This window comes from Hyla sarda, chromosome 8 (assembly GCF_029499605.1).
Source record: "Hyla sarda isolate aHylSar1 chromosome 8, aHylSar1.hap1, whole genome shotgun sequence".
Taxonomy (NCBI): domain Eukaryota; kingdom Metazoa; phylum Chordata; class Amphibia; order Anura; family Hylidae; genus Hyla; species Hyla sarda.
This window is the reverse complement of record NC_079196.1, coordinates 205624777-205650385: the sequence shown is the minus strand read 5'-3', so window position 1 is coordinate 205650385 and position 25609 is coordinate 205624777. Positions and strand designations below refer to the sequence as shown.

The 25609-nt window shown below is 41.5% G+C and overlaps 1 protein-coding gene and 1 pseudogene across 1 annotated transcript; both read left to right on the top strand.

The window, feature by feature from the left end:
* Positions 1–11739: 11739 nt before the first annotated feature.
* Positions 11740–11904, top strand: LOC130289977 (U2 spliceosomal RNA; annotated as a pseudogene).
* A 4101-nt stretch (positions 11905–16005) lies between these two features.
* Positions 16006–24166, top strand: LOC130284763 (chemerin-like receptor 1). The gene is made up of 2 exons (XM_056535486.1): positions 16006–16071; positions 22112–24166. Exon 2 carries the CDS (start codon positions 22121–22123, stop codon positions 23189–23191), a length of 1071 nt encoding a protein of 356 aa, XP_056391461.1. The 5' UTR covers positions 16006–16071; positions 22112–22120; the 3' UTR covers positions 23192–24166.
* Positions 24167–25609: the final 1443 nt, after the last annotated feature.

The window sequence follows — 25609 nt, the reverse complement described above, 5'->3', positions numbered from 1 at the left end:
AAAAAACAGGTGGAAAAAATAATCATTTTTTTTTGTATTTTAAAAATCATTTTTTTAAATGGCTTGAAATACCAATAAAATTCTTCTTTTTCATCCATAATTGGCCAAAAAAGAGTATACCAATTAATTTTATGTCTGTAAAAAAGAGAATCCATGAGGAAAAAAGCTGATTTTTATGGCCCAAAAAATGGGCAAAAATAAAATTGTGCGAATATGTCCTTAGTCAACTCAAGCAGGCTCAGAAGGAACAGCGGTTGCCTGAACAAGTATTTGGGCCACATCTATTGGGCCGCTCCGAGCAGGCACCTGTAAAGGCATCATACAGCAGTCCTTCATCGGCGGATCCGCAGCGTAATACGCGCTGGGGTTCCGCTCGTGTGAACGCACCCTTAGCCAGTGTTTCCTAATAAGTGTGTCTCCGGCTTTTGGAAAACTACAACCCCAAGCATGCCCGGACAGCCGTTGGCTGTCCGGGCATGCTAGGAGTTGTAGTTTTTCAAAAGCTGGAGGCACGGTGGTTGGGAAACAGTGATTTAAGGTGTCAACTACCTTTAGTGTATGTTCACACAGCAAATTTGTTGCACAAATTTTGGTGGCCTAAAAACCCATTCATGCATTTCAATTTAATTGTTTCGGCAGCATGTGCACACATTTCTGCTAACTTTTAACCTTTTCCAGAGTATTTATAAGACGTCTATATTCTCCGAGTTGCACAATAATTGCATAATATCGTTTGTTTTCAAGAAACACAGTTAACCACAAGATCAGACCTATACTTCCATTTAGCTGCGCACAGCATTTTCATATATCTGCTTGATGTGAGGACATCCCTACACTTACTACTTGTATTTGCTTTTTCGGCTTTTTTTTTCTTGCTTTTCTTTCTATCGATCAGAGATTAGTTTTCTTGTGTTCATGGCAACAGGGAGACTTGTTAAAAGTGTTAATGTCATTAAAGGGATATTTCATGATTATAATTTTTATTTTCCTGTGCTACAGGGACTGTAAAGTTAGCGTAGTTCATAATATAGTGTCTGTTCCTGTGTTTAAAGATGGTCTTGCAATTCTTATGTGATCTTTCCCCCAATGTTTATTTTCAACAGCATACAAAATGAGTGTCGGCTCAGGTTCTCCCAGGTTGCAGTGCCGATGTCCGGATGTCTGGGGTGCCACAGCAGAGATTGCGGGGGTCCCCAGCTGCGGGAACCTTGCGATCAGACATCTTATTCCCTATCCAATGGATAGGGGATGAGATGTCTAGGGGCGGAGTACCCCTTTAAGTTAGAAGGATAATGGTGGCGGCATTTTACGGTTCTACTTTATAGTCCATAAAGCTCATACTTCTATGTAGCTGTTGCAAAACTGCATGCCTAAACAGCCAAAGGCACGCTGTTAGGAAAGCACTGATGTATCTTCTTTAGACGATATATCTATGCAGTAGAAACACATGCGTTTTGTGTTTTTTCTTCTTTTTCTTTACCCTGCCTCAATCTATTTTCAGACTCATAGACATCTATAATGTTTTTAATAGTTTAAATCAGGTTCCTCCAATTCTATTCTAACTACTTTCTAAGGCTGAATTGTTTTATCTTTTCATTTTCTATTTTGTTTTCTCTTTTTGAAATTTAGGCAAATGTTCTTACATAGTAAAAAAAAAAAAAAAATGTGTATGAGCATGGCCTTAAAGGGGTTGTCCAGTGAAAGAAACAACCTGTGTTTGGTGTCAAAAAGTATAACAAAACAACTTACTAATACACTGTTATCAGCCATGGTGCACAGATCTCGGAAATTCACACTCTCTGAAAACAGAGCTCCCGTTTCGGGTTGACCCTCCTCTCCTATCTGCTGAGGACCAGGCCATTGATGTGAAGAGGGGAGCTTATATTACTGCTCAGGCAGAAGAAAGCCTGTCTCAATCACAGCGGGTTCAGTCAGAACAAGCTCACTGCTGTCTTATGTGAGAAAGGCTTCCTTACCACACAACCATGAATGTTTTATCCCTGGCCAGACAGGATTGAGGGGGACAGGAGATTTTAGCATTCACAGCCTGTGATGGAGAGTACACAGCTGATATGGAAGCTCTGTGCACTATGGTTAATAACATTATATTAGTAAGTTGCCATACACAGATTGTTTTTTTTCACTGGACATCCCCTTTAAACCTGTTGTGCAGTGATTTTTGGCAATGGTGTTTTTAGTTCTTCTTTCTCGTCTCCAAAGAGCCATGTGAGGACTAATTTTTCTGCAGGGTAAATAGTTTTAATGGCTGAAATAGCAGGGGTTTGGCTTTTACCATTTACTTTTTTTTCGTAGGCCACTAAGATTACATTTATACCTAATTTATACACTTTTTGTTCTTTTTTACTACGTTTAAGAAATCAAAAACTCTGGCAAAATTGCTTAGCATCAGTATACTCTGACCCCTATAAATTTGTTAGTTATCTATTTGCGGAGCTGTGTATATGATCTTTTTGTGGCGTGGGCTGTTGTTTTAAAGGGGTTTGCAGGGTAACATTTTTTTACCCTGCAAACCCAAAAGCTATTTGGGTTAGCCACGAACCAGAGGTGCATGATGATAGTGGTGGTACAGGGTTATGCAGCCCCTTAACTTTAAAGGAGATCTGCAGTGTAAGACACTTGCCCTGCGGATAGGGTATAAGTGTCTGATTGCCGGGGGTCCGAATGCTGGGACCCCCAAGATTTCCTGTACAGGTGGCCTGTCGGCTGCAGCCGATGCTGCAACTGACACACTCCCTCCATGTACCTCTATGAGAGAGGTGGAAATGCAGCGTTCATGCATACAGCCTCTCCCTTACAGCTGTATGGAGGGGGCATGTTGTCGACCTCAGTGAGGTCGACGACACACGCATTAGCCAAGGTAATGCAGGGTCCCCTTACAGGAGATCATGGGAGGTCCCAGTGGTGGGACCCTCCGCAATCAGAAACTTATCCTCTATCATGAGGAAAGGGATAAGTGTGTAACACTGCAGTACTCCAATGGAAAACGTTTTGTTTTCAATCAACTGATGACAGGAAGTTAAACAGATTTGTAAATTACTTCTATTAAAAAATCTTAATCCTTCCAGTACTTATCAGCTGCTATATGCTCACACAGGAAGTTCTTTTATTTTTGAATTTCTTTTTTGTCTGACAACAGTGCTCTCTGCTGACACATCTGTCCATGTCAGGAACTGTTCAGAGCAGGAGCAAATCCCCATAGCAAACCTCTCTTGCTCCTGACAGTTCTTGACATGGACAGAGGTGTCACCAGAGAGCACTGTGGTCAGACAGAAAGGAAATTCAAAAAGAAAAGAACTTCCTGTGGAGCAAACAGCAGCTGATAAGTACTGGAAGGATTAAGATTTTTTAATAGAAGTCATTTACAAATCAGTTTTAATTCTGGTCATCAATTGATAAAAAAAAAAAAAAAAACGTTTCCAGTGGAGTACCCTTTTAACCTGTTGGGGACGGAGGAGACGGGGCGTATACGCCCTTGTGTCCCAGTACTTAAGGACGAAGGGCGGTTATCGGGACCAGGATGACTGCTGATATCTATCAGCAGGCTTCCCGTGGCAATGCCTAGGGGGGGTCCTGAGACCGGCGATTTGCAGCGATCTGGGCCAATCGGGTCACTGGCGACCCGATCGTCCGGAAAATAAGAATGATCAGAGACAGCTCTTACCATCCTAAAGGATAGGAGCGAGATGGCAGCATTGCCACCTCCTCCTATCCCTTGCCATTGGTCGGTCAGTACGACCACCAATGGTAGTTGGGGGCGGCGGGGGTTAGGGTTCATTTCCCTCACTCTGCCCACCGATCGAAGTCCGGGAAGAGAGCGGGGGGGGGGGGGGGGGGGGGGCTTGGGGACACGAGCTACGAGGGGGGAACATGGCTGGCTTACCCGGATCGGCGGCAGCGACATGGATCAATGGCGGCATTGAGGAGCGGTGGCATCGGCAGCAGCAGGAGGAATGCGGCTGGAAAGTACGGCGTGTATGTGGCTGCAGTGAAGATCGCAGTAAGTGATCTTCACTGTGACCTTCCAAAAGCTGAAAAACTACAACTCCCAGCATGTCCAGACAGCCAAAGGCTGTGTGGGCATGCTGGGAGTTGTAGTTTTGCAACATCTGGAGGGCTACAGTTTGGAGACCACCGTATAGTGGTCTCAAAACTGTGCCACTTCAGATGTTGCAAAACTACGACTCCAAGCATGCCCAAACTGTCCAGGCATGCTGGGAGTTGTAGTTCTGCAACATCTGAAGGGCCAGATATTGCAGAACTACACGGCCAGCATCCTTGACTGTCTGGGCATGCTGGGAATTGTAGTTTTACAACAACTGTAGGCACACTGGTTGGGAAACACTGAGCTAGAGTCTGTTTCCTAACTCAGTGATTCCAATCCGTGTGCCTCCAGCTGTTGCAAAACTACAACTCCCAGAATGCACTGACAGACCGTACATGCTGGGAGTTGTAGTTTTGCAACAGCTGGAGGTACACGGTTGGAATCACTGAGCTAGAGTCTGTTTCTTGACTCAGTGGTTCCCCACCAGTGTGCCTACAGCTGTTAAAAAACTACAACTCCCAGCATGTATGGTCTGTCAGTACATTCTGGGAGTTGTAGTTTTGTCACAGCTGAAGGCTTGGGGCACCCCCCCCCCATGTGAATGTACAGGGTACATTTACACGGGTGGGTTTACAGTGGGTTTCCTTCTACAAGTTTGAGCTGCGGCAAATTTTCCGCCGCAGCTCAAACTTCCAGCGGAAAACTCACTGTTGAACTCCCGCCCGTGTGAATGTACCCTAAAAACACTACACTACTCTAACATAATAAAAAGTAAAACACTACATATACATATACACCCCCTTACATGTCCCCCCCCCCCAATAAAAATGAAAAACGTCTCATACGGCAGTGTTTCCGAAATGGAGCCTCCAGCTGTTGCAAAACAACAACTCCCAATATTGCCGGACAGCCTGGAGGCACCCTGTGTGGGAAACACTGCTGTAGGATTTTGGTGGACACAAGCCCCATCCTTGTATCCGGGTCCGCCCCTATTGCAAATTCCTCATTAAGGCCTCAAATGCGCATGGCGCTCTCTCACTTCGGAGCCCTGTTGTATTTCAAGGCAACAGTTTAGGGCCACATATGGGGTATTTACGTACTCAGGAGAAATTGCGTTACACATTTTGGGGGGATTTTTCTCCTTTTACTCCCCAAGGTAAAGTTTGGGGGCTACACCAGCATGTTAGTGTAATTTTTTTTTATATTTTTACACTAACAGGCTGGTGTTGCCCCATACTTTTCATTTTCACAAGAGGTAAAAGGAGAAAAAGACCCCCAACGTAATTTCTTCTGAGTACGGAAATGCCCCATATGTGGATGTAAAATGCTCTGCGGACAAACTACATGGCTCAGGAGTGAGCGCCATGTACATTTGAGGCCTAAATTGGTGACTTGCACAGGGGTGGCTGATAGTTACAGCGATTCTCACATGAACGCAAAAAAAAAAAAAAGCACCCACATGTGACCACACCCACATTTTCACAAGGGGTAATAGTAAAAAAGCCTCCCAAAATTTGTAACACCATTTTTTCTGAGTAAGAACATACCCCATATATGGATGTAAAGTGTTCTGCGGGCAAACTACAATGCTCAGAAGAGAAGGGGCACCATTGGGCTTTTTGAGAGCGAGGTAGGCTGGAATTGAAGGCTATGTGTCTTTACAAAGCCCCCATGGTGCTAGAACAGTGGACCCCCCACATGTGACCCCATTTTGGAAACTATACCCCTCAAACGAAATGTAACAAGGGGTGCCGTGAGAATTTACGCCTCACAGATGTCTGACAGATTTTTTGAACAAACGTCTGTAAAAATGAAAAATTAAATTTTTCATTTGCACAGCCCACTGTTCCAAAGATCTGTCAAATGCCAGTGGGGTATAAATGCTCACTGCACCCCTTATTAAATTCTGTATTCCATAAATTCCATATTTTCTGGAATGTGAGTTGACTTTCCCTTGGTGGGATAGGTAAGATCATTTTTTAATAGTTTACATTTAAAACAATACATATAAAACTTTTCCATACATGGCAATACTTTTATTATTAACATTTTTAGTTCTCCTAGGAAATCCATAAGGCCCTCACTCAATCCCATGTACAGTACACTGCAATACTTACTGTATGTATTGAAGTGTACTTCAATTGCTGATTTCCTATAACACCAAACCTATGGCAAAGTGTAAAAGGTGTCCTATCATGACGGCCAAAGAAGCCTCCTTAGAAAGCTCCTGGCTGCCATAACAACTTGACCCTGCCTCAACAATTGCTTTGTAGGGGTGGGGAACATCAGAGCTAAGAAAGACCAAGCAACCAGAATCTAACATCCTAGATTGTGATAGCCTGGGGGAGAAGGGTGTAGGGAGAGTAGCTGTGCAGTGATTAAAGGGTGCTTGTTAACCCTTGCTATTCGTGACACCAGGGTGAGGGCTCCTCAGTAATGCTTGTCCTACCGCCACCCTTCCCAAGAGCGATAGGCAGGTAGATAATAATAGAATGTCCACAACCGGTGAGTTTTCTGAAACAGGTATAACTTTTACTGAAGATTTTCTGCAAGCTTCATAAACGGAACAGTCTCTATGCATACAACTGCTTTCTTTGGAGATTGACAAAGGTTGGGACTTTAGCAATTTAGAGTCTTTAAGGTATTATGTGCTGTTCCACTGGATTTAGGGGATTAGTTGTGGTCCAGTAGTCATGCTAGCTTTAGCGGGGGGTAGTTTAGATCTCACGGTTTTAGTTCAGCTGAGGCCGGTAGGTTTTCAGGCCTAGCGTGTCTTTTCAAGTTGCGCAGATCCATCCTGCTAGTCCGGCATCCACAAGAGCAGCAACCCAAGAGAGCGATAATTGGCTATAGCTCCCTTATATGGGCAGGGGCTGGACTAGAGCTAATTGGTCCAATACTTCTGTCAATCACCATTACAAAGGCTTGTGGGCAGCACGTAATCCAAAGACCTCCAAAGGTCCTCCAACATACCATAGAGGATATTAACATGGTCACATGACCGAAGGTCCTGTGATGCTAAACAAGGTAAGTACTATACATTATATTAAATATACATTATTTATCAAATATATACAGGTATTAACATTAGAGAATTAGAGTAGAGAAGAGGCGACTAGGGGCTGTCCCCCCTGAGGGACCCTACCTGAGCGTAGCTACTATGACTTTGGGGACCTCTACACTAGGTACCGTATGCAATACGGTACCGGGACACCACAAGATGCTGTGGTCATTTTTAACCATGGCATTGAGGATGCTAAAGGGGTATTCCAGGTACTAAAGATTGTCTCCAACCATAAAAAAAAGAAAACAAAACCCATATACTCACCACCCATGTTCCCTCAGGGTCCCATTGTAAAGTATTTCGGTTGCTCACTGAATGCTCCATGCTCCGGCTACTTTCGAGATTTACGCTACTTATAGGCAAAATAGGCAGCTGCCTAGAGCTGCTGTGCCTGCCGCAGGAAAGTTAGACAACCAACACCGCCACCCAACATCAACTCCACCCCAATAGTACAGAGATTACATGAGGAGGAGGTTTGTAACAGTGTGCAACCCTAGTAGTAATAACGAGATTACATGAGGAGGAGGTTTGTTACAGTGTGTAACCCCAGTAGTAAGGAGATTACATGAGGAGGAGGTTTGTTACAGTGTGCAACCCTAGTAGTAATAATGAGATTACATGAGGAGGAGGTTTGTTACAGTGTGTCACCCCAGTAGTAAGGAGATTACATGAGGAGGGGGCTTGTTACAGTGTGTCACCCCAGTAGTAAGGAGATTATATGGGAAGGGGGCTTGTTACAGTGTGTCATCTCAGTAATAAGGTAATTACATGAGGAGGAGGTTTGTTACAGTGTGTCACCCAAGTAGTAAGGAGATTACATGAGGAGGAGCGTTGTTACAGTGTATAACCACATCCCAGAAAAGCAACCACTGAATATAAAGTGCACACCACTAGATTTACAATTATGGCAAAATATTTTTATTCTGTTTCAAAAAAATGACATATACAAATGGTCACAAAGATGATTAAAAACATTAAAAATGCTCACTTAGGGCCACAACACTACCTCGGAGCAGGGCCATGAACGCGACGGAACACGTGGAGTTCCTGTGGCCCCGTTTGTCAATGGCATTAACGAAGCGTCTTTTCTCGAAACACGTCCACGCTGTCTCTACTGTTGCAGTTTTATGCTGGCTGCACCGCTTGTCTTACAGTTTTTTACTTGGTTCTGAATAAAGCTTTCATCATTTACCACTGGCTGTTCTACTGTCTGGCAAATACAGTCATGGCCGTAAATGTTGGCACCCCTGAAATTTTTCAAGAAAATGAAGTATTTCTCACAGAAAAGTATTGCAGTAACATATGTTTTGCTATACACATGTTTATTCCCTTTGTATGTATTGGAACTAAACCAAAAAAGGGAGGAAAAAAGCAAATTGGACATAACGTCACGCCAAACTCCAAAAATGGGCTGGACAAAATTATTGGCACCCTTAACTTAATATTTGGTTGCACACCCTTTGGAAAAAACAACTGAAATCAGTCGCTTCTGATAACCATCAATAAGCTTCTTACACCTCTCAGCCGGAATGTTGGACCACTCTTCCTTTACAAACTGGTCTCTATTATTGGAAGGTGCCTTTTCCCAACAGCAATTTTAAAATCTCTCCACAGGTGTTCAATGGGATTTACATCTGGACTCATTGCTGCCACTTCAGAACTCTCCAGCGCTTTGTTGCCATCCATTTCTGGGTGCTTTTTGACGTATGATTGGGTCACTGTCCTGCTGGAAGACCCAAGATCTTGGACGCAAATTCAGCTTTCTGACACTGGGCTGTACAGTGAGACCCAAAATCCATTGGTAATCCTCAGATTTCATGATGCCTTGCACACATTCAAGGCACCCAGTGCCAGAGGAAGCAAAACAACCCCAAAACATCATTGAACCTCCACCATATTTCACTGTAGGTACTGTGTCCTTTCTTTGTAGGCCTCATTCAATTTTGGGTAAAGAGTAGAATGATGTGCTCTACCAAAAAGCTCTATTTGGTTCTCAAGTCCTCAGACAGTTCTCTTCTTCTCTTTTTGGTGCCCATGCTTGGTGCCCGTGCCCATTGTGTGGCACACACAGACACACAATGAAAAGACTAAGTGAACTTCTCTCCTTTTTTGTGTTTATGTGTATAGCAAAACATGTGTTACTGCAATCCTTTTCTGTGAGAAATACTTCATTTTCTTGAAAAATTTTAGGGGTGTCAACATTTACGGCCATAACTGTATATAAAATATTTCCATTGAGTGTAATCAAATATTTATGGTTTGTAATGTATCTTACATTTGTAAAGTGCCTGACATTTTATAATCTTCTCAGTAAATGTGTCTGCTGTGTATTACAATCTCCATATAAAGCTGTGTATACATAGAAGAGGGTGGAAAAGACTCAGGGGAGGGACTTGAAGGGTTATACTGGGAGAGGATGGGGAATGCATGACATTTAGTGATTCTTACTCCTCAGTCTTGCATTCTACTCTGGATTCTTTTTGGCTGTTTGCTCAACTTACTAAGATATCTAAGGAAATCCTGGAGAAGATCAACCACCGTTTATACTTTGAGGTTGAAGGAAAAAGGGAACCAGTGCGTAAGACTCTGTATTCCTTCTGTTATCTTTATAGAGCTATATAGACTTGTAATATGATTAATACAAAAAAATATAGAATGATATATATATATATATATATATATATATATGCAATAGATGCATACTGTAGATAGATATGTAGCAATAACAGATAAATAGATTAATATGTAATAGATAGATAGAATCACAATGCAGTGTTAAGGTAACGTGTCATGAAGTTACTTTGAGCCATTTACAGGAATGGACATAAGATAGCTATTAATAGAAAAAATATATAAGAAAGAAAAAAAAAGGAAAGAAAATATGGGAAGATCGATAGATAGATAGATAGGTCATAGATATAAGATAGATAGGTAAAAAAAACAGCACTCCTCAGTAAATTTCCAAAAATAAATGGTGCACGCAGAGGTCAGACCCGGGTTAGGAGTCCATATTAAGCAGAACAATTAATATATCCACAGCACTCAAGTCCATGAAAACAGTGAAAAATGTATTCCATCAAAAAGTGAATGCCACATAGCAACATTTCAACCAGCTCTCCTGGCCTTTGAGGAGCTTGAGAAAGACTGATTTAGAAAGAGCTGGTTGAAACGTTGCTAACTTGCTATGTGACATTCACTTTTTTTTGATGGAATACGTTTTTCACTGTTTTCATGGACTTGAGTGCTGCAGATATATTCATTGTTCTAGACTGATAGATAGATAGATGAGATAAACATGAGATATGATAGATAGATAGATAGATATGAGATAGATATGACATAGATAGATATGAGATAGATAAATAGAGAGATAGATATGAGATAGATAGATAAATATGAGATGGATAGATAGCAACAGGAGAATACAGCAGCACACTGCTAGCACAAGGTTCTTGCACCCCACCCACCTCTATCAGGTGTATATAAGGTGGTTTGGATGTTTAAGATCCTGCAATGCCTGCTGATCTATTCACACAGAGGCATATTCATAGTGTAAGGTCCGTCCCAATGAGATCACCCTACCGTGGTGGGACGGTAAAAGCTATTTGGCCGCCAAATTGCAAGCTAAGTATCTCACTATTTCATTACTGCACCATAGCTGAATAGCTTCTCATGTTGTATCTATATACTCATGTTTTGTCTATATCTTTGTGCTAGCAGTGTGCTGCTGTATTCTTCTGTTGCTGTATATTTAGCCCAGCAGCCTGCACCTGTAAGCCAGGTCCGTATAATAGTTTGGAATCAATAGTGATGGCCAACTTATTCTTTGTTTAGGTAGATAGATGGATATGAGATAGATAGATAGATATGAGATAGATAGATATGAGATAGATAGATATGAGATAGACAGACAGACAGACAAACAGATATAAATAGATAGATAGATAATAGAAAAAAACAGCACTCTAGCAAAAATAATGTCCAAGTGAAGGGTGCAGGCAACTCAAAACAATCAAGTCCATCAAAAAAAAGTAGAGACCAGTGCAGCACTCCATAAGGTGAAAAATGTAGATTTATTCCATCAAAAAATATGAAAAAAAAGCAGCGACGTTTTAATCCTCTCTAGGGTCTTTTTCAAAAAGATCCTGGAGAGGATTGAAATGTCGCAGCTTTTTTCCAATTTTTTTTCTTATGGAATAAATCTAAATTTTTCACCTTATGGAGTGCTGCACTGGTCTCTACTTTTTATAGATAGATAGATTAAAAAAAGTTCCAAAGAAGCAGCACATACGCCCAAGACGAGTATGTTGGTGCATGCAGTCATAGGAGACTTGGTTAGGGACTCCAACTTCAATACAGTCGAAAAAACCGCAGCACACAAAAAAGTGACGTGAGTGCAAAAAAAAAATGTTATTTTTTCCATCTTTAGCAAGATATACAAAAAGTGCAACGTTTCGGTAGTCTCACACCACCATCTTAAGGCATGAAGATGGTGGTGTGAGACTACCGAAATGTTGCACTTTTTGTATACCTTGCTAAAGAAGGAATAAATAGCACTTTTTTTTTTTTACACTCAAGTCACTTTTTTGTGTGCCGCGTTTTTTTTTCTACTATCGCTTCTCGGCCTTTTGGCTAAGATCAAGTGTAGTATCTGTTCTTATCAGTTTATGCCGGTGACCCGAATGGCCGGTATTGAGCTGGTGGGGATGGGTGCTGCATGGTAGGAGGTAGGCGTACTGGGGCTGGTTCTGAGGAATCAGCTTGACGGCTACCCTGATGTGACATGCTTCCTCCCGGTCTCGCCATGAGGTAGAGGGGTGTAGAGCTGAGGTACTTCTGTGCCTTGGGGAGTGTTGACCCTGAGGTGCTGAAACTCACTGGGTGTTATAACTCACTGAGTGAAAGCACTGCACCATTACTCTTCACCTTTGGCACTCACCTTTGGTATCCCGGCCTTCTGGCTAGGATCCGGGAAATTTTTATAGATCCGACTGGATGACTGGGCAGTATATCTGCATTTATCCACTTATTTATTTTTTGCGTTTTGTCACTGTGCCACTTTTACATGTTGTTTTATACACAGGATTGGCAGGATGCGGTAGCCCTTCTGGGTGTCCCTCCTGGCGGTCTAGGGGAGGTGTATGTGGCCATTAGGTTCCTCACCTCCCTGCAACCCCTGGGCATCTTGGCTTTGGTCAAGATGCCACCAGTATACAGCTCCTTGGCTAATGCCTAGGTTGAAGCCAGGAGCATTTTTGGCCCCTTAGTAGCTTCAGCAAAAAGGGGCATCGAACCTGGATCCTTGCAGGTGCCTTTTGGCCCGAAGGTGAAGGGTAGGTTTGTTGGGGGGCCTCTCTCCTGTCGGAGAAGGGCTTAGCGATAGACTGCATCCTTTGTGCATGTTTTTTTAGTGTGACACGTTTGCACTTTTTCTTGCACTTTGGGTGATAGAGAGCACTTGCCTTGGCTCTTAAAAAAAAAAATGTATTTAAAGTATACCGTAAATAGTTTTCTGTATGTCCCACCTCAATAAAATGTTTAGACAACGGTAAATCCATACGCGCCTTTTTTATGGAATACCGGTGTTGATTGAGGCGGGTCCGAAAATCCAACATGGTTTCCCCCACATAAAGAAGTTGACAAGGGCAGGACAGTACATATACTACGAAATCAGATTTGCATGTCAAATAAAACCGTATTTGATGTTCTTTCCCTTTGCTCGGGTTGCGAAATGAAGTACTTTTGTTCATACACGGGCAGTTAATACATGAGAGACATGGACATTACCCTTTTTGCATCACAGTGATGTATTTCTGTCGTACCCCGTACGTCGGTTTTCACCAATCTGTCTTTCAGGCTGGGATTTTTTCGATAAGAAACATTAGAGGTAGACATTGAAATTCAGTTATCTTGGGAAAACATTCTTTAACTATAGCCCAGAGTCTGCGAATCACCCTGGCAATGGTGTTTGATTTGGAGTTATATGTACTTATGAATGCAACTCTGGAAGGCCTTTGAACTGGATTAGATGGTGTTATAAGTTCATTATGATCAAGTCTCATAGTTTTATCTTTACTTTGTTGTAATAATGCTGTGGGATAACCCCTCTTTGTAAAATTAGAATTAATCCGGTCAAAGACAGGTTCAATACTCCTCTCCACTCCCATGATGCGTCATGCCCGCATCATTTGGCTGGAGGGGAAAGACCTCATGGGCCGTGGATGACAACTGTCAAATCGCAAGACTGAATTACTATCTGTTGGTTTGACATAGAGATCGGTGATTTGCCTACTTGCACCCCATTGTACTTTGGATTACGTTTGGTTGTGCTGCCTCTGCCTCTCTTACTTAGATAGATAGATATGAACTGTTGTCACTTGAGCTACTGATTTTAGATTGACATTTGTCATAGTTAACTATATGTAATCACTTTTCTATAGTCCATAAGAAAGGGTGTAAATATCTGTAGACAAACAGTTTTCCTTAGATGTTGAAGATTTTACAACAGAGTATTCTTCTATGGAAGTGTTATCTAAGTGAATACACATGTTGTTTGTGGCCCAGCATGAATGGTTTATTGTGAAACTCCACACAGATTTATTTTGGTTTATTAAAGGGGTTATCCAGGGAAAACTTTTTTTTATATATCAACTGGCTCAAGAAAATTAAACAGATTTGTAAACTCTTTAAAAAAAATCTTAATAATTTCAGTACTTATGAGCTGCTGAAGTTGAGTTGTTCTTTTCAGTCTAAGTGCTCTCTTATGACACCTTTCTCGGGAACTGTCCAGAGTAAAAGCAAATCCCCATAGCAAACCTCTTCTACTCTGTGCAGTTCCCGAGGCAAGCAGAGATGTCAGCAGAGAGCACTGTTGCCAGACAGAAAAGAACAACTCAACTTCAGCAGATGATAATTAATGGAAGGATTAAGATTTTTTTAATAGAAGTCATTTACAAATCTGTTTAACTTTCTGGAGCCAGTTGATGTGTGGTGTCCCAGTACAGGTATATTATCTCAAGGTATTGTAGGCCCTGTCAGATTGAGACCTCCAGTGTCCTGGGGGCTCCCCTGCAGGGACTCAACCATTTCTAATGTATATTTTGCACTGTTATAACTTAGTAATCCATTATTGGGTATCTGTAGCTTTAAGTATGTTTCCTAGCAACCTCATGTCTAGTCAGGGTATATGAGAGTGGAGGACAGAGAGCTAGACTAGACTTTTGTGCAGAATGTTATGTTATGCTGTTATTTATATGTAACTTTATTGTAACTCCTAAAGGGGATACAGACAACTCTATGATCCACAGCTGCCTGGCCAATGGGCTGTAGTTTAGCCTTCCCTTATAAGGGGTGGCATTTCCTGTAGTGAGTGTTCTGACGGAGAGAGAGAGAGAGAGTGTGGTAGTGTTCTGACGTAGAGAATCCGCAGAATAGGATAACCCGCAGAGGGTACCCACCGAGGAGAGATAAGAAAGAGCATGAAGTAACCCCAAATAATACCAAGTCTTTACTTTAGCCTTAATCAGAGGACTTCTAAAGGAGAATCCATTGAATTCCGGCGAAAAGCCACAATTTACCGACACTTCAGTAAGTGACTTTAATCTCGAGACTACAAAAGACTTTAATCGCAAGCCTAATATAGCGCAGGCCTAAAATTCCTAGTCCGGCCAGAGAAACCAAACTCATATGCAATATAAAGTCCAGGCCCTGCAAGCTGTCTGTTAATCTTTTGGGAGATTTGGTTGAGCGCTGTGAAGATTGTACCACCTATCTTCAAGTTAGTAAAGCCTCCGGTAAACTGCAACCTAGTGTGGAGTCCATTCTTTCCTTGCTAGCCTGTGGGGAGACGGAGTTCCCCGGACCTGTAGTAACCCGGGAGCTACCAAGACTACAGTGGCGTCACGAGACATTAAGGGTTAATACCATCCGACCCTGGGTTTATACCCCCAAGAACCAAGTAACTAACCCCAGCGTAGTGGCGGTCGAGGATAACACCCGTGGTCACCACAGATGTATAAAAAAAGTTTTTTTCCAGAAATACCCCTTTAAAATGTGTGAGAGAAAAACTGGGGAGTACCCACAGCAACCAATCACAGCTCAGCTTTCACTTTACCACAGCTCGTTAACCCCTTAGGGACAGAGCCAGGTTTAATTTTTGCATTTGTTTTTCCTCTTCTTCTAAGAGCTATAACTCTTTTTCTATCCAAGGAGCCATAGGGCTTGTTTTTTGCAGCATCAATTATGCTTCACAATGACATCTTTCATTTTTCCATAAAATGTATAGCAAAGAACGCAAGTTTGCAACTTTTGGAGGGTTTCGTTTTTATGTAGTGCACTTCATAGTAAAACTGACATGTTCTCTTTATTCTGTGGGTCAATTCAATTACAACCATTCACATGTTTACATGTTTATCTATTATTGTACTAATTTAAAAAAAAAAGTTAAACTTTTTTTCTCAAAATAATTGTTAAAAAATGTGACCAAAAATCTCTTTTTATAATTTTTTTCTTCTGACATATAACAGGACCAAAAATTAGCAATTCTGACATTTAATATTTATTTAACTTAATATTTTAATAGTTTAGACATTCATGCACACAGTGATACCAAATATTTTTTATAATAGTTATTTTTTTTTCAAAGTAAAAAGGTGGGTGATTTTTATATTTATTAATTAAGGGGGCTTTCATATATTTTTTTACACATTTTTTTTATATTTCTCAATAGATCGCTCTGTACGGTTCAGTACTATGTTATTACAACCCCCCTCCACACACACACACTCGATCTACCATCTCATACCATATCTTGTGGATAGAACTAGGTAAATTTGTATTATAATATGCCTTTAATGTTATGCCTGTCTTTAGTATCCATTACAGGGCACTCTGTACTGAAGATTGTACTGCAGAGATTTTAGTATTAGAGGACTTGACATCTCAGGTAAGTGGAAAGGATAAGTATTTGGGAGGTATTGATTACCTCTTTAAAAGGTTCACATATTCCAAAAATACTTTTTTTTTTTTTTTTAAATAACATAAAATGTAAGTTGCAAATTTAAGCAGAAAAAAAAAATAATAAACATTTTTAATTGGTAAAAAAACTGTGCCAGACTGTTTCACCTGCACATTTTCATTAAAATTTTGACAATGGAAAAGTACAAGTCTCCTCCATATCTTCCTATCTGCAGTGGCTTTGCTAGGACTGGTGTCACCCGCTGTGGTAGAAAATGGTGTCACCTCATACAACCCTCCCAAAGTAATTTTATAGCCTGTTGTGATGGACGCCAGTGGTGCAGTGCGTTGCAGAAAATTATTTCCAGTATAATAATCAAATATGCCAATTCCCACGAAGTGCTAAAGATGTTTTATCATGTAAAACTACAGCTCCCAGTATGACCTTAGCAGTGGTGAGGGGATGCTGGGAGTTGTTTTTTCGTCCATCATAACTGCAGAACTCACAAGTGACTCCAGCTATGATGGGACATAGTAAGGAGAATACACAATGATATCAGTGACTACAGGTGACGTCTTCTCTATAGTGAGAAGAAAACACAATGATATCATTGACTACAGGTGACGTCTTCTCTATAGTGAGGAGAATACACAATGATATCAGTGACTACAGGTGATGTCTTCTCTATAGTCAGGAGAATACCCAATGATATCAGTGATTACAGGTGACGTCTTCTCTATAGTGAGGAGAATACACAATGATATCAGTGACTACAGGTGACGTCTTCTCTATAGTGAGGATAATACCCAATGATATCAGTGACTACAGGTGACGTCTTCTCTATAGTGAGGAGAATACACATTGATATCAGTGACTACAGGTGAAATCTTCTCTATAGTGAGGAGAATACACAATGATATCAGTGACTACAGGTGACGTCTTCTCTATAGTGAGGAGAATACACAATGATATCAGTGACTACAGGTGACGTCTTCTCTATAGTGAGGAGAATACACAATAATATAAGTGATTACAAGTGACGTCTTCTCTTTAGTGAGGAGAATACACAATGATATCAGTGATTACAGGTGATTTCTTCTCTATAGTGAGAAGAAAACACAATGATATCATTGACTACAGGTGACGTCTTCTCTATAGTGAGGAGAATACACAATGATATCAGTGACTACAGGTGATGTCTTCTCTATAGTCAGGAGAATACACAATGATATCATTGACTACAGGTGACGTCTTCTCTATAGTGAGGAGAATACACAATGATATCAGTGACTACAGGTGATGTCTTCTCTATAGTGAGGAGAATACACAATGATATCAGTGACTACAGGTGACGTCTTCTCTATAGTGAGGAGAATACACAATGATATCAGTGACTACAGGTGACGTCTTCTCTATAGTGAGAAGAAAACACAATGATATCATTGACTACAGGTGACGTCTTCTCTATAGTGAGGAGAATACACAATGATATCAGTGATTACAGGTGATTTCTTCTCTATAGTGAGGAGAATACACAATGATATCAGTGACTACAGGTGACGTCTTCTCTATAGGGAGGAGAATACACAATGATATCAATGAATACAGGTGATTGCTTCTCTATAGTGAGAAGAATACACAATGATATTAGTGACTACAGGTGATGTCTTCTCCATAGTGAGGAGAATACACAATGATATTAGTGACTACAAGTGACGTCTTCTCTATAGTGAGGAGAATACAAAATTATATCAGTGACTACAGGTGATGTCTTCTCTATAGTGAGGAGAATTCACAATGATATCAGTGACTACAGGTGACGTCTTTTCTGTAGTGAGGAGAATACACGATGATATCAGTGACTACCGGTGATGTCCTCTCTATAGTGAGGAGAATACACAATGATATCAGTGACTACAGGTGATGTCTTCTCTATAGTCTTTCCTTATCTAATTCAGAAGGTACATACCGCCAGGACTTCATCCAGCAAAATCTTCTCTCTGCAGAACTTGACGCCCAGATGGCTCCTCACTATGACAGTGCATTCTGTTCCTTTAAATAAATACAATAATTAAAATAATACTTCCAGACACTGTGCCCCTGAATATAATGATGCCACACTGTAATCACTGAATATACTACCAAACTACCAAAGTGACCAAGGCTGCATTCACAGCACATTTTTGCAATACAGTTCCCGTATCAGGTTTTTGATGAAAAACGGGTTCCTCAAAACCAGACTAGACTGTATCAAAATGTGTGTAAAAATTTTAACCCATATACGGTTAAAAAACGTATACGGTTTGAAAAAGGATGTCTGGTTGCATATGTTTTATAAGAAAAAACCTGTATATGTTTTATAAGAAAAAGTCAAAAACCGTATGGTGCAAACTGGAGGGAACCGTTTGCGGTTCTGTACGGTTCCCATTGACTCCAATGTTAAAATAACACAAAACCGTACAAGACGCAAAACGGATGCAACCGGATGCATGGTTTGGCATACAGTTTTCAATGGAAAGTCAAAGCACACGGTTTTCAATATGTTCCGTACGGTTTTCACATTGAAAACATATACAGGAAGTGTATTGCAAAAACGTGGTGTAAATGCACCCTTAGCCAGTGTTTTCTAATCAGTGTACTTCCAGCTGTTGCATAACGACAACTCCCAGCATGCCCGGACAGCCGAAGGCTGTCCAGGCATGCTGGGAGTTGTCGATTTGCAACAGCTGGAGGCACACTGGTGGGGAAACACTGGTCTAAGCCTTAGATGTTCCTTCAGAGTATCTGTCAAAAAAAGCTCTTCAGATGCCACCTTTACGCCAGTGTAGTGAGGAAAACGGTTCCCTGAAGAGAAATGTGTCCAAGCAGCTGATGAGAAATGCTGAGTCAGCAAAGCCACTGTGATTGGCTGAGACACACACACCCACCCTATACTATTGGTTGTTCAGGGGGTGTGCAGTCTCGCTCTGCTCAGTATTTGGTAGCAGCTTGGACACATTTCTCTACACCCCGATGCCACACTCTCGGACAGTGGGATGTGACCAACTATCTCCATGCTGAGAGAGTGAAGAGATCGGGGTAGAGAGGACACATTTCACTACACCCTGATGCGGGGATCACGAATACAGATCTCTGCTGCTTTCCTTACAATTATGCTCCACATTTCATAGCATTGCTCCGCCGCTGACAGGCTCCATTCTGTGCAGATTTCTTCACCACTGACTCGAGGGATCTTGGGGCACATTTCACATAGCTGCCTAGGGGAACATTTCCCAGTGCTGCACATTTCTTGTGGACATCGTTGAGGAGCAGCTGGGTTTCTAGAAATATGTGAGCAGAGCAGTGCTGTGAAATGTTCCCAAGATCCCCGCGACAGCGCTGGTAAATGCACCCGAGATCTCTGCTACTTAGCTGGAAAGAATATGCCCAAAGCGGAGATTGAAATGAAAGCAACCTGTCAGCAGCAGCGCATCGCTGTGAGATGTGGAGCATAGATTCTAATGAAAGGAGCACCGGAGATTCATGTGCCCATAGCAAAGAATGTAGTGCTCTCTACTCCAATCTCTCCACTCTCACAGTGGGAAGAAATGGTGTACATCCCGTTGTGAGAGCGTGGTCGAGTGGGGGTAGAGAAGCAGATGTAGAGAAATGTGCTCAGGATCCCCGCATCTATGCCCCAATCTCTCCACTTTAATAAAGCATGGAGATCGGGGTGTACTGAAATGTGTCCAGGGACGTGCTGTGAAATACTGAGCAGAGTGAGGCTGTACACCTCCCCCACCAAACAATAGTATGGGGCAGGTGTGCGTGTCTCAGCCAATCACAGTGGCTTTGATGACTCAGCATTTCTGATCAGCTGCTTGGACACATTTCTCTTCAGGGAACCGTTTTCTTCACTACACCGATCACAGATATCCCACAGAGTGGTTGCCACAGCTGCTCCTCAGATTGTCAGTCCCCATAACTAAGCCTGTGCCTTTGTCCTGTCCTAGGCTTGGCTCCTTCTCTCTTTTTTTTTTTTCTTTTATATTCCAAGTTTTTATTAGGTATCACAAAATTTTACAAACATTACTTAAGAACAATATTTTACAGCAACCCTTCCCCCCATCCTCCTTCCCATCCCCTCCCCCTTACCACCTGCTAGGTGGTCTCCCCCCATTTCCTCCACTCATTTACCATTCTTGACCCATTCTTTTTCCCTCCATGGTAAATGGCCTCAAAACTTCTAATTTGTTCTATTGCATTCTGCCACTCATTGGCTTTCTGGGGCGAACCATCTCCTCAAAATTAAGATTGGCTTGGCTCCTTCTCAGTGTCTTAGACTTGTGACATGCTATAAAATAAGGCAGCACAAGATATCCACATGAAATCGGGGTCAAATGTGAGTGACAGGCCTCACCTCAGAAGTACGGGACAATAACTTTTACAGGGTATTGTTAGTGAAGCAAATGCTCTAGTGGTGACCACCTCACAGGAGGAGATGGTGCAGCAAAACTTGCACACTCATAGTGGGAGATTTATCAAAACCTGTCCAGAGGAAACTTTGCTGAGTTACCCATAGCAACCAATCAGGTTGCTTCTTTCATTTTGAAATATGAAAGAAGCAATCTTATTGGTTCCTCTGGACAGGTTGTGATAAATCTTTCCCATAGTCCGTGGGGACACTTCACCTGGAGGAGGCACTTATTACCTACCTAATCGGTATGTGGGGATGCAAGTTCGTGACCCCATTGCACAAAGCTGGCGATTAGCATATTAGCAATGAAGGCTATTACATTGTATATCTCCGGAGAGACATCACTGATCTGGGTGATTAATACATAATTTTAATCCAGTTTACCCGCTTTATGTGGTACTGACTGTGCCTCTCCCCTTTGTGACATTGTCAAGAAACGGTGGAGCAAAGATGACATAAAATGGTAGCTCTCATTAAAAAAATTTTTGCTATTGCACTCCTTATGGTAAATAAAAAAGATTTCTAATATATTTTGTTTAAAAAAAATGAAGTTTTCTATGTTTTATTTGTGCTTAAAAAAGCTCAAGAGCACATTTTGCCCCATCTCATACACAGACTTTGGACTGAAGCCCAAACACAGGAAGTGCAGCCTGGAGTGCTGAGGGGGGGGGGTGTCCAACCAACAGCATATGGCAGTTAAGTGTGAGAGGAGCTATGATTGGATGAGGCTAGACACCCCCCCCCCTCAGCACTCCAGGCTGCACTTCCTTTGTATGGGCTTCGGTCCAAAGTCTGTGTCTGAGATGGGGTAAATGAGCATTTTTAAGCACAAATAAAACATATAAAACTTCATTTTTTTTAAACAAAGTATATTAGAAATATTTTTTATTTATCATAAGGAGTGCAATAGCAATAATTTGTTTTAATGAGAGTGCCCATTTAACATTATGCCCGCCAACACATCACCTTGGCCCATATCTTTGGACACCCAATAATTGTTATTTATAGGAAGCCTTTTCAGTCCTTGAAATTGTGTTGGATTCATTTCAAGAGAAATTAGAGTTTTTAATTAAATTAGCGGTAAGGTAATTGTGGACACATGCAAAATTATGTAACCTTTTGATTTATATTATAAAGATTTCCTGATTCTATCATCTTCCTGGGATGTTGGCCACACATTTCATTTTCCACTTTTCTTGATTATTGGACACTAATGAAAACAGTGGTGTGGTTTCTGGAATAAAAGCAGATGGTTATTCTTTCTTCTCTCAGACTAGGTTTCCCAACAGTTTTTTTTTCTGGCATCTTTGGAATACTGCCACTGCAGTCCTTGAGCCAAAGTCAGAAGTGGATCCAATAGGAAGGGGAAGTATAAGCCTTTCCTTTACATTTCCCATTCCTTTCGAATAAACTTCGGGCTTTGGTTCAAAAACAGCGATGGCAATTTTCCGTAAAATGACAGAAAAGACCTGTGTGGAAACCTAACCTTATACAAATCCTTTAACTATAAGCATTCAAGTGATTTAATGAAACCAGTGATAACAGTGGCGGTGTTTTGTTTCTGTCCTGCAGATTATAAATATGAATGATGAATTAGGTACAAGTATATGTTACTTGCTCTGGGACATATTCAACGACCCACAACTACTGGCCTTATCTCCTAGCACAAGCCACCCCACAGCTGTCCAGTTCTCCTGCTTCGTGCTGTCCATATTGACGTGCATCATCGGATATGTCGGCAATATTATTGTCATCTTTGTCACTGCATTCTTAAGGAAGAAGAACAAATCTCACGTCTGGTTCCTGAACTTGGCTGTAGCAGATTTCATCTTTCTTCTGCTTCTACCATTTCATGCTGTGTCCATATTATTGGCAAGATGGCCATATGGATCCACTATGTGCAAAGTCTACAATTTCTATACATTTGTTAATATGTATGCCAGCATTTACATCCTCACAGCATTAAATATTGACCGTGCCTTGGCTGTAGCTAAACCAATATGGCATCTAAAGTTCATTTCCCGGAAATTTGGTTATAGTGTTTGTACACTTATCTGGTTGTCATCGACCATCTGTAGCATTCCGGCCATCATATACAGTGATATACATTACTTTGGTGAAGTGCCTCAGTGCTTTCTGTTTTCTGATGATCTTACTGTCATAGCGTATTCACGTACTGATAAAAATATGAGTGAAGCGTGGAGGAGTTTTCCACGTAACATATGTGATGGAAGCTGGGAAGAATTGGGACATGCCACAGAGTGGTCAAACGTTCTGTCTACAACAACGGCTCTTGTAATTCCACTTGCAGTGATAGGTTGCTTTATTCCTCTCTGTGTTATCCTGACCTCCAATATTGTCATTGCTCTTCATGTGAAGAATTCCCAGAAGACAGAATCATCTAGACTGTACAGAGTGGTGATTGCAGCAATGCTGGCCTTCTTCTGTACCAGGGTTCCATTAGTGTTAGCCCAGATTATTATCTTGGTGGCTGCTTATACTTTGGAGCTCTCTCTAATGTTTACAGTTATTTCAGTTTTACCTCTGTTATCCAGCATAGCCGCTACTAACACTTTCTTGAATCCCATAGTTTATGTGCTGGTGGGAAAACAAGTAAAGAATGAAATTTCTCAGTTTTTCAAGAAAGTATAGCATGTCATGTTTAGGCTTTCAGGATACTATTTATCTGATGGTGATTTTAGGGAGGGGGGGGGGAGTTTTTTCCCATGTACATTATTCAAAAACCCTTCATTCAACTCCTTGACGATGGGTTCAATATAGAATGTTTTTTTTTTTTGCTATAAAATAACTGTGAATATTATCAATACATATTGGAGCAGAGAGGAAAGAGGCAGGTGTGCCAGTTCCTTACTCTATTGCACAAAATGAATGTATAAAATATATCGCTTTGTTCAACACAATCACAATAGATTTTTACTGCAGGAAGGCCATAAGAAATGTTCTTTTGCCTTATTAAATGGAGAATTATCAGCCAAACAGGGTAATATCTCCCTGTGTAATGTGGCCAGTGATCAGCTGATGAATAAGCAAATGATCGTCTGTCGGCTGATCATTTAGTCTTGCCCTGCTTAAAAATTGGTGTTTGTTGGCCGTACATCTCCTTATGTAATAGGGGACGTACACCTAACACACAGATCAAGTGTTTTTTATTTTTTTATTTGTGAGGCCCTTGACGCATGTTGTAATAGGCCATAGAAACAAGTGCTGATATGTAATTTCTGGCTCTAGCAGCTCCTAGCCCACTTTTGTAGACTTATGAGTGGCCACTACATTATTTAAAACTATTTTCTGGGGGGCCCACATACTACAGAAACTATGTACTGGGGCTTTCTACCTAGGGACTACCAACTACCTATTGGGGGCATATATATGAGTAAAAACTTACTGGGTACCGATATAATGAGGAATACCTCCCCAGGCACCTACCTAGTGTGAGAAACTATGTAATGGGGCAACCTGTTTACTAACTGAAGTGCTCTACCTACCCCATTCCCCCCAAGCCCACTTACGTGCCCAATTTACAGCACTGACACATTGGGGGGGGGGGGGGGGGCGTTGGGGAGGGTATTATTACTGTTTGGAGTATTATTGATGGGGGAAAGGTAAGGAGCATGCTGGAAAAGGTTCCGTATACATGAGTTGTGACTGTAAAAACTGTGCTGGCCCCTCTCCCTGAAGATCTTATTTTTTTACATATCTACATGATTATATGCTTTGAGACTGTTCTTTTTGGAATCATACACTGGAATTTCTCATGGGAAATGTTTTATATGGAATACCTAAAGTGAATAAAGTGAATGCTAATAAAAGAGAAATAGTTCTATCTGTGTCCTTCCAATATGATTTCATTTCGACAAAAAACACATTTTAAGAGAGTCACGCTAGTCAAGAGAGTCTGTGCAGGGTGTGAATGATATGTGTCTGTATAGAAAATACTTTATCAGTCATTAGTGAATCCCCTATGAGAAGGATGGGAATCACTAGAACAAAAAACATAAGATAAGAATGAAGAGTTTAGACATGCAACTTTGCCTCCAATATGTTTTGTGTCAGACTCAACATCTCATTTAGGGTGCATTCACACCACGTTTTGTACATACGGGTGCCGGATCTGGCAGGGGGAGGGGCAAACCGGGCGCTCCCGTACCCTGGCCGGATCAGCCCGTGATTCCATTTACTTTAATGAGCCGCCCGGAGTCAAACGGTGACTGCGGTCGGCTCAGTTTTGACCCGCATGCGGTTTAGGTCCGGTCCAAAACCGCATACGGGTCAAAACTGAGCCGACTTATCATAGAGACACAAACCATAGATAAGGGTGATTCTGTTTTAAGGGAAGAGAAAGAGGAAGTGAACCCTTATTTATAATCCATGATAACCCATTTTGGCAAACAGATAAGTGTTTTATGTATTTCTGTGCTTTTCTTTAATATCAATGGTCAAGTGGCTTTGCATATGAATTAAGGGGGTATGTATAATGCATTTTACCCTTGTTTTCTTGGGTAACATTGTCTCAATATTTTGGCGCAGTGTGTTTTTTGTGACTTTTTTTGCGACTTCATATACTCGCATTTCTGTGTTTGGCTGTGGCACGTCAGGTTTTTTCAGTGCTCAGGAATTTATGAAAATGCTACTTTTTTAAAAAGGCGCAACATTTGGCACATCCCCTTTAAAATGGAGCAAATCACCACCATAAAAAAGTGTAATAAAAACACACATTACAAAAATTAGTTGAAATTACTCATTAACCCCTTAACCACCACGGACGTAAATGTACGACCTGGTTTGGCGGGACTTCCTGCACCAGGACATACATTTACGTCCTGTGTATGACCGCGAGCATCAGAAGGGTGCTCGCGTCATACACGGCAGGTTCCGGCTGCTAGCAGCAGCCGGAGACCCGCCGGTAATGGCCGACATTCGCGACCGCGCAGATGTCCGCCATTAACCCCTCCGATGCCGTGATCAATACAGATCACGGCATCTGCGGCATTGAGGCACTTTGATTGGATGATTGGATCGCCCGCAGCGCTGCCGTGGGGATCTGATCAT

Bases quoted from the DNA above. Each gene is read 5' to 3' on its own strand.
- LOC130284763 (XM_056535486.1), top strand. From the start codon at position 22,121: ATGAATGATGAATTAGGTACAAGTATATGTTACTTGCTCTGGGACATA.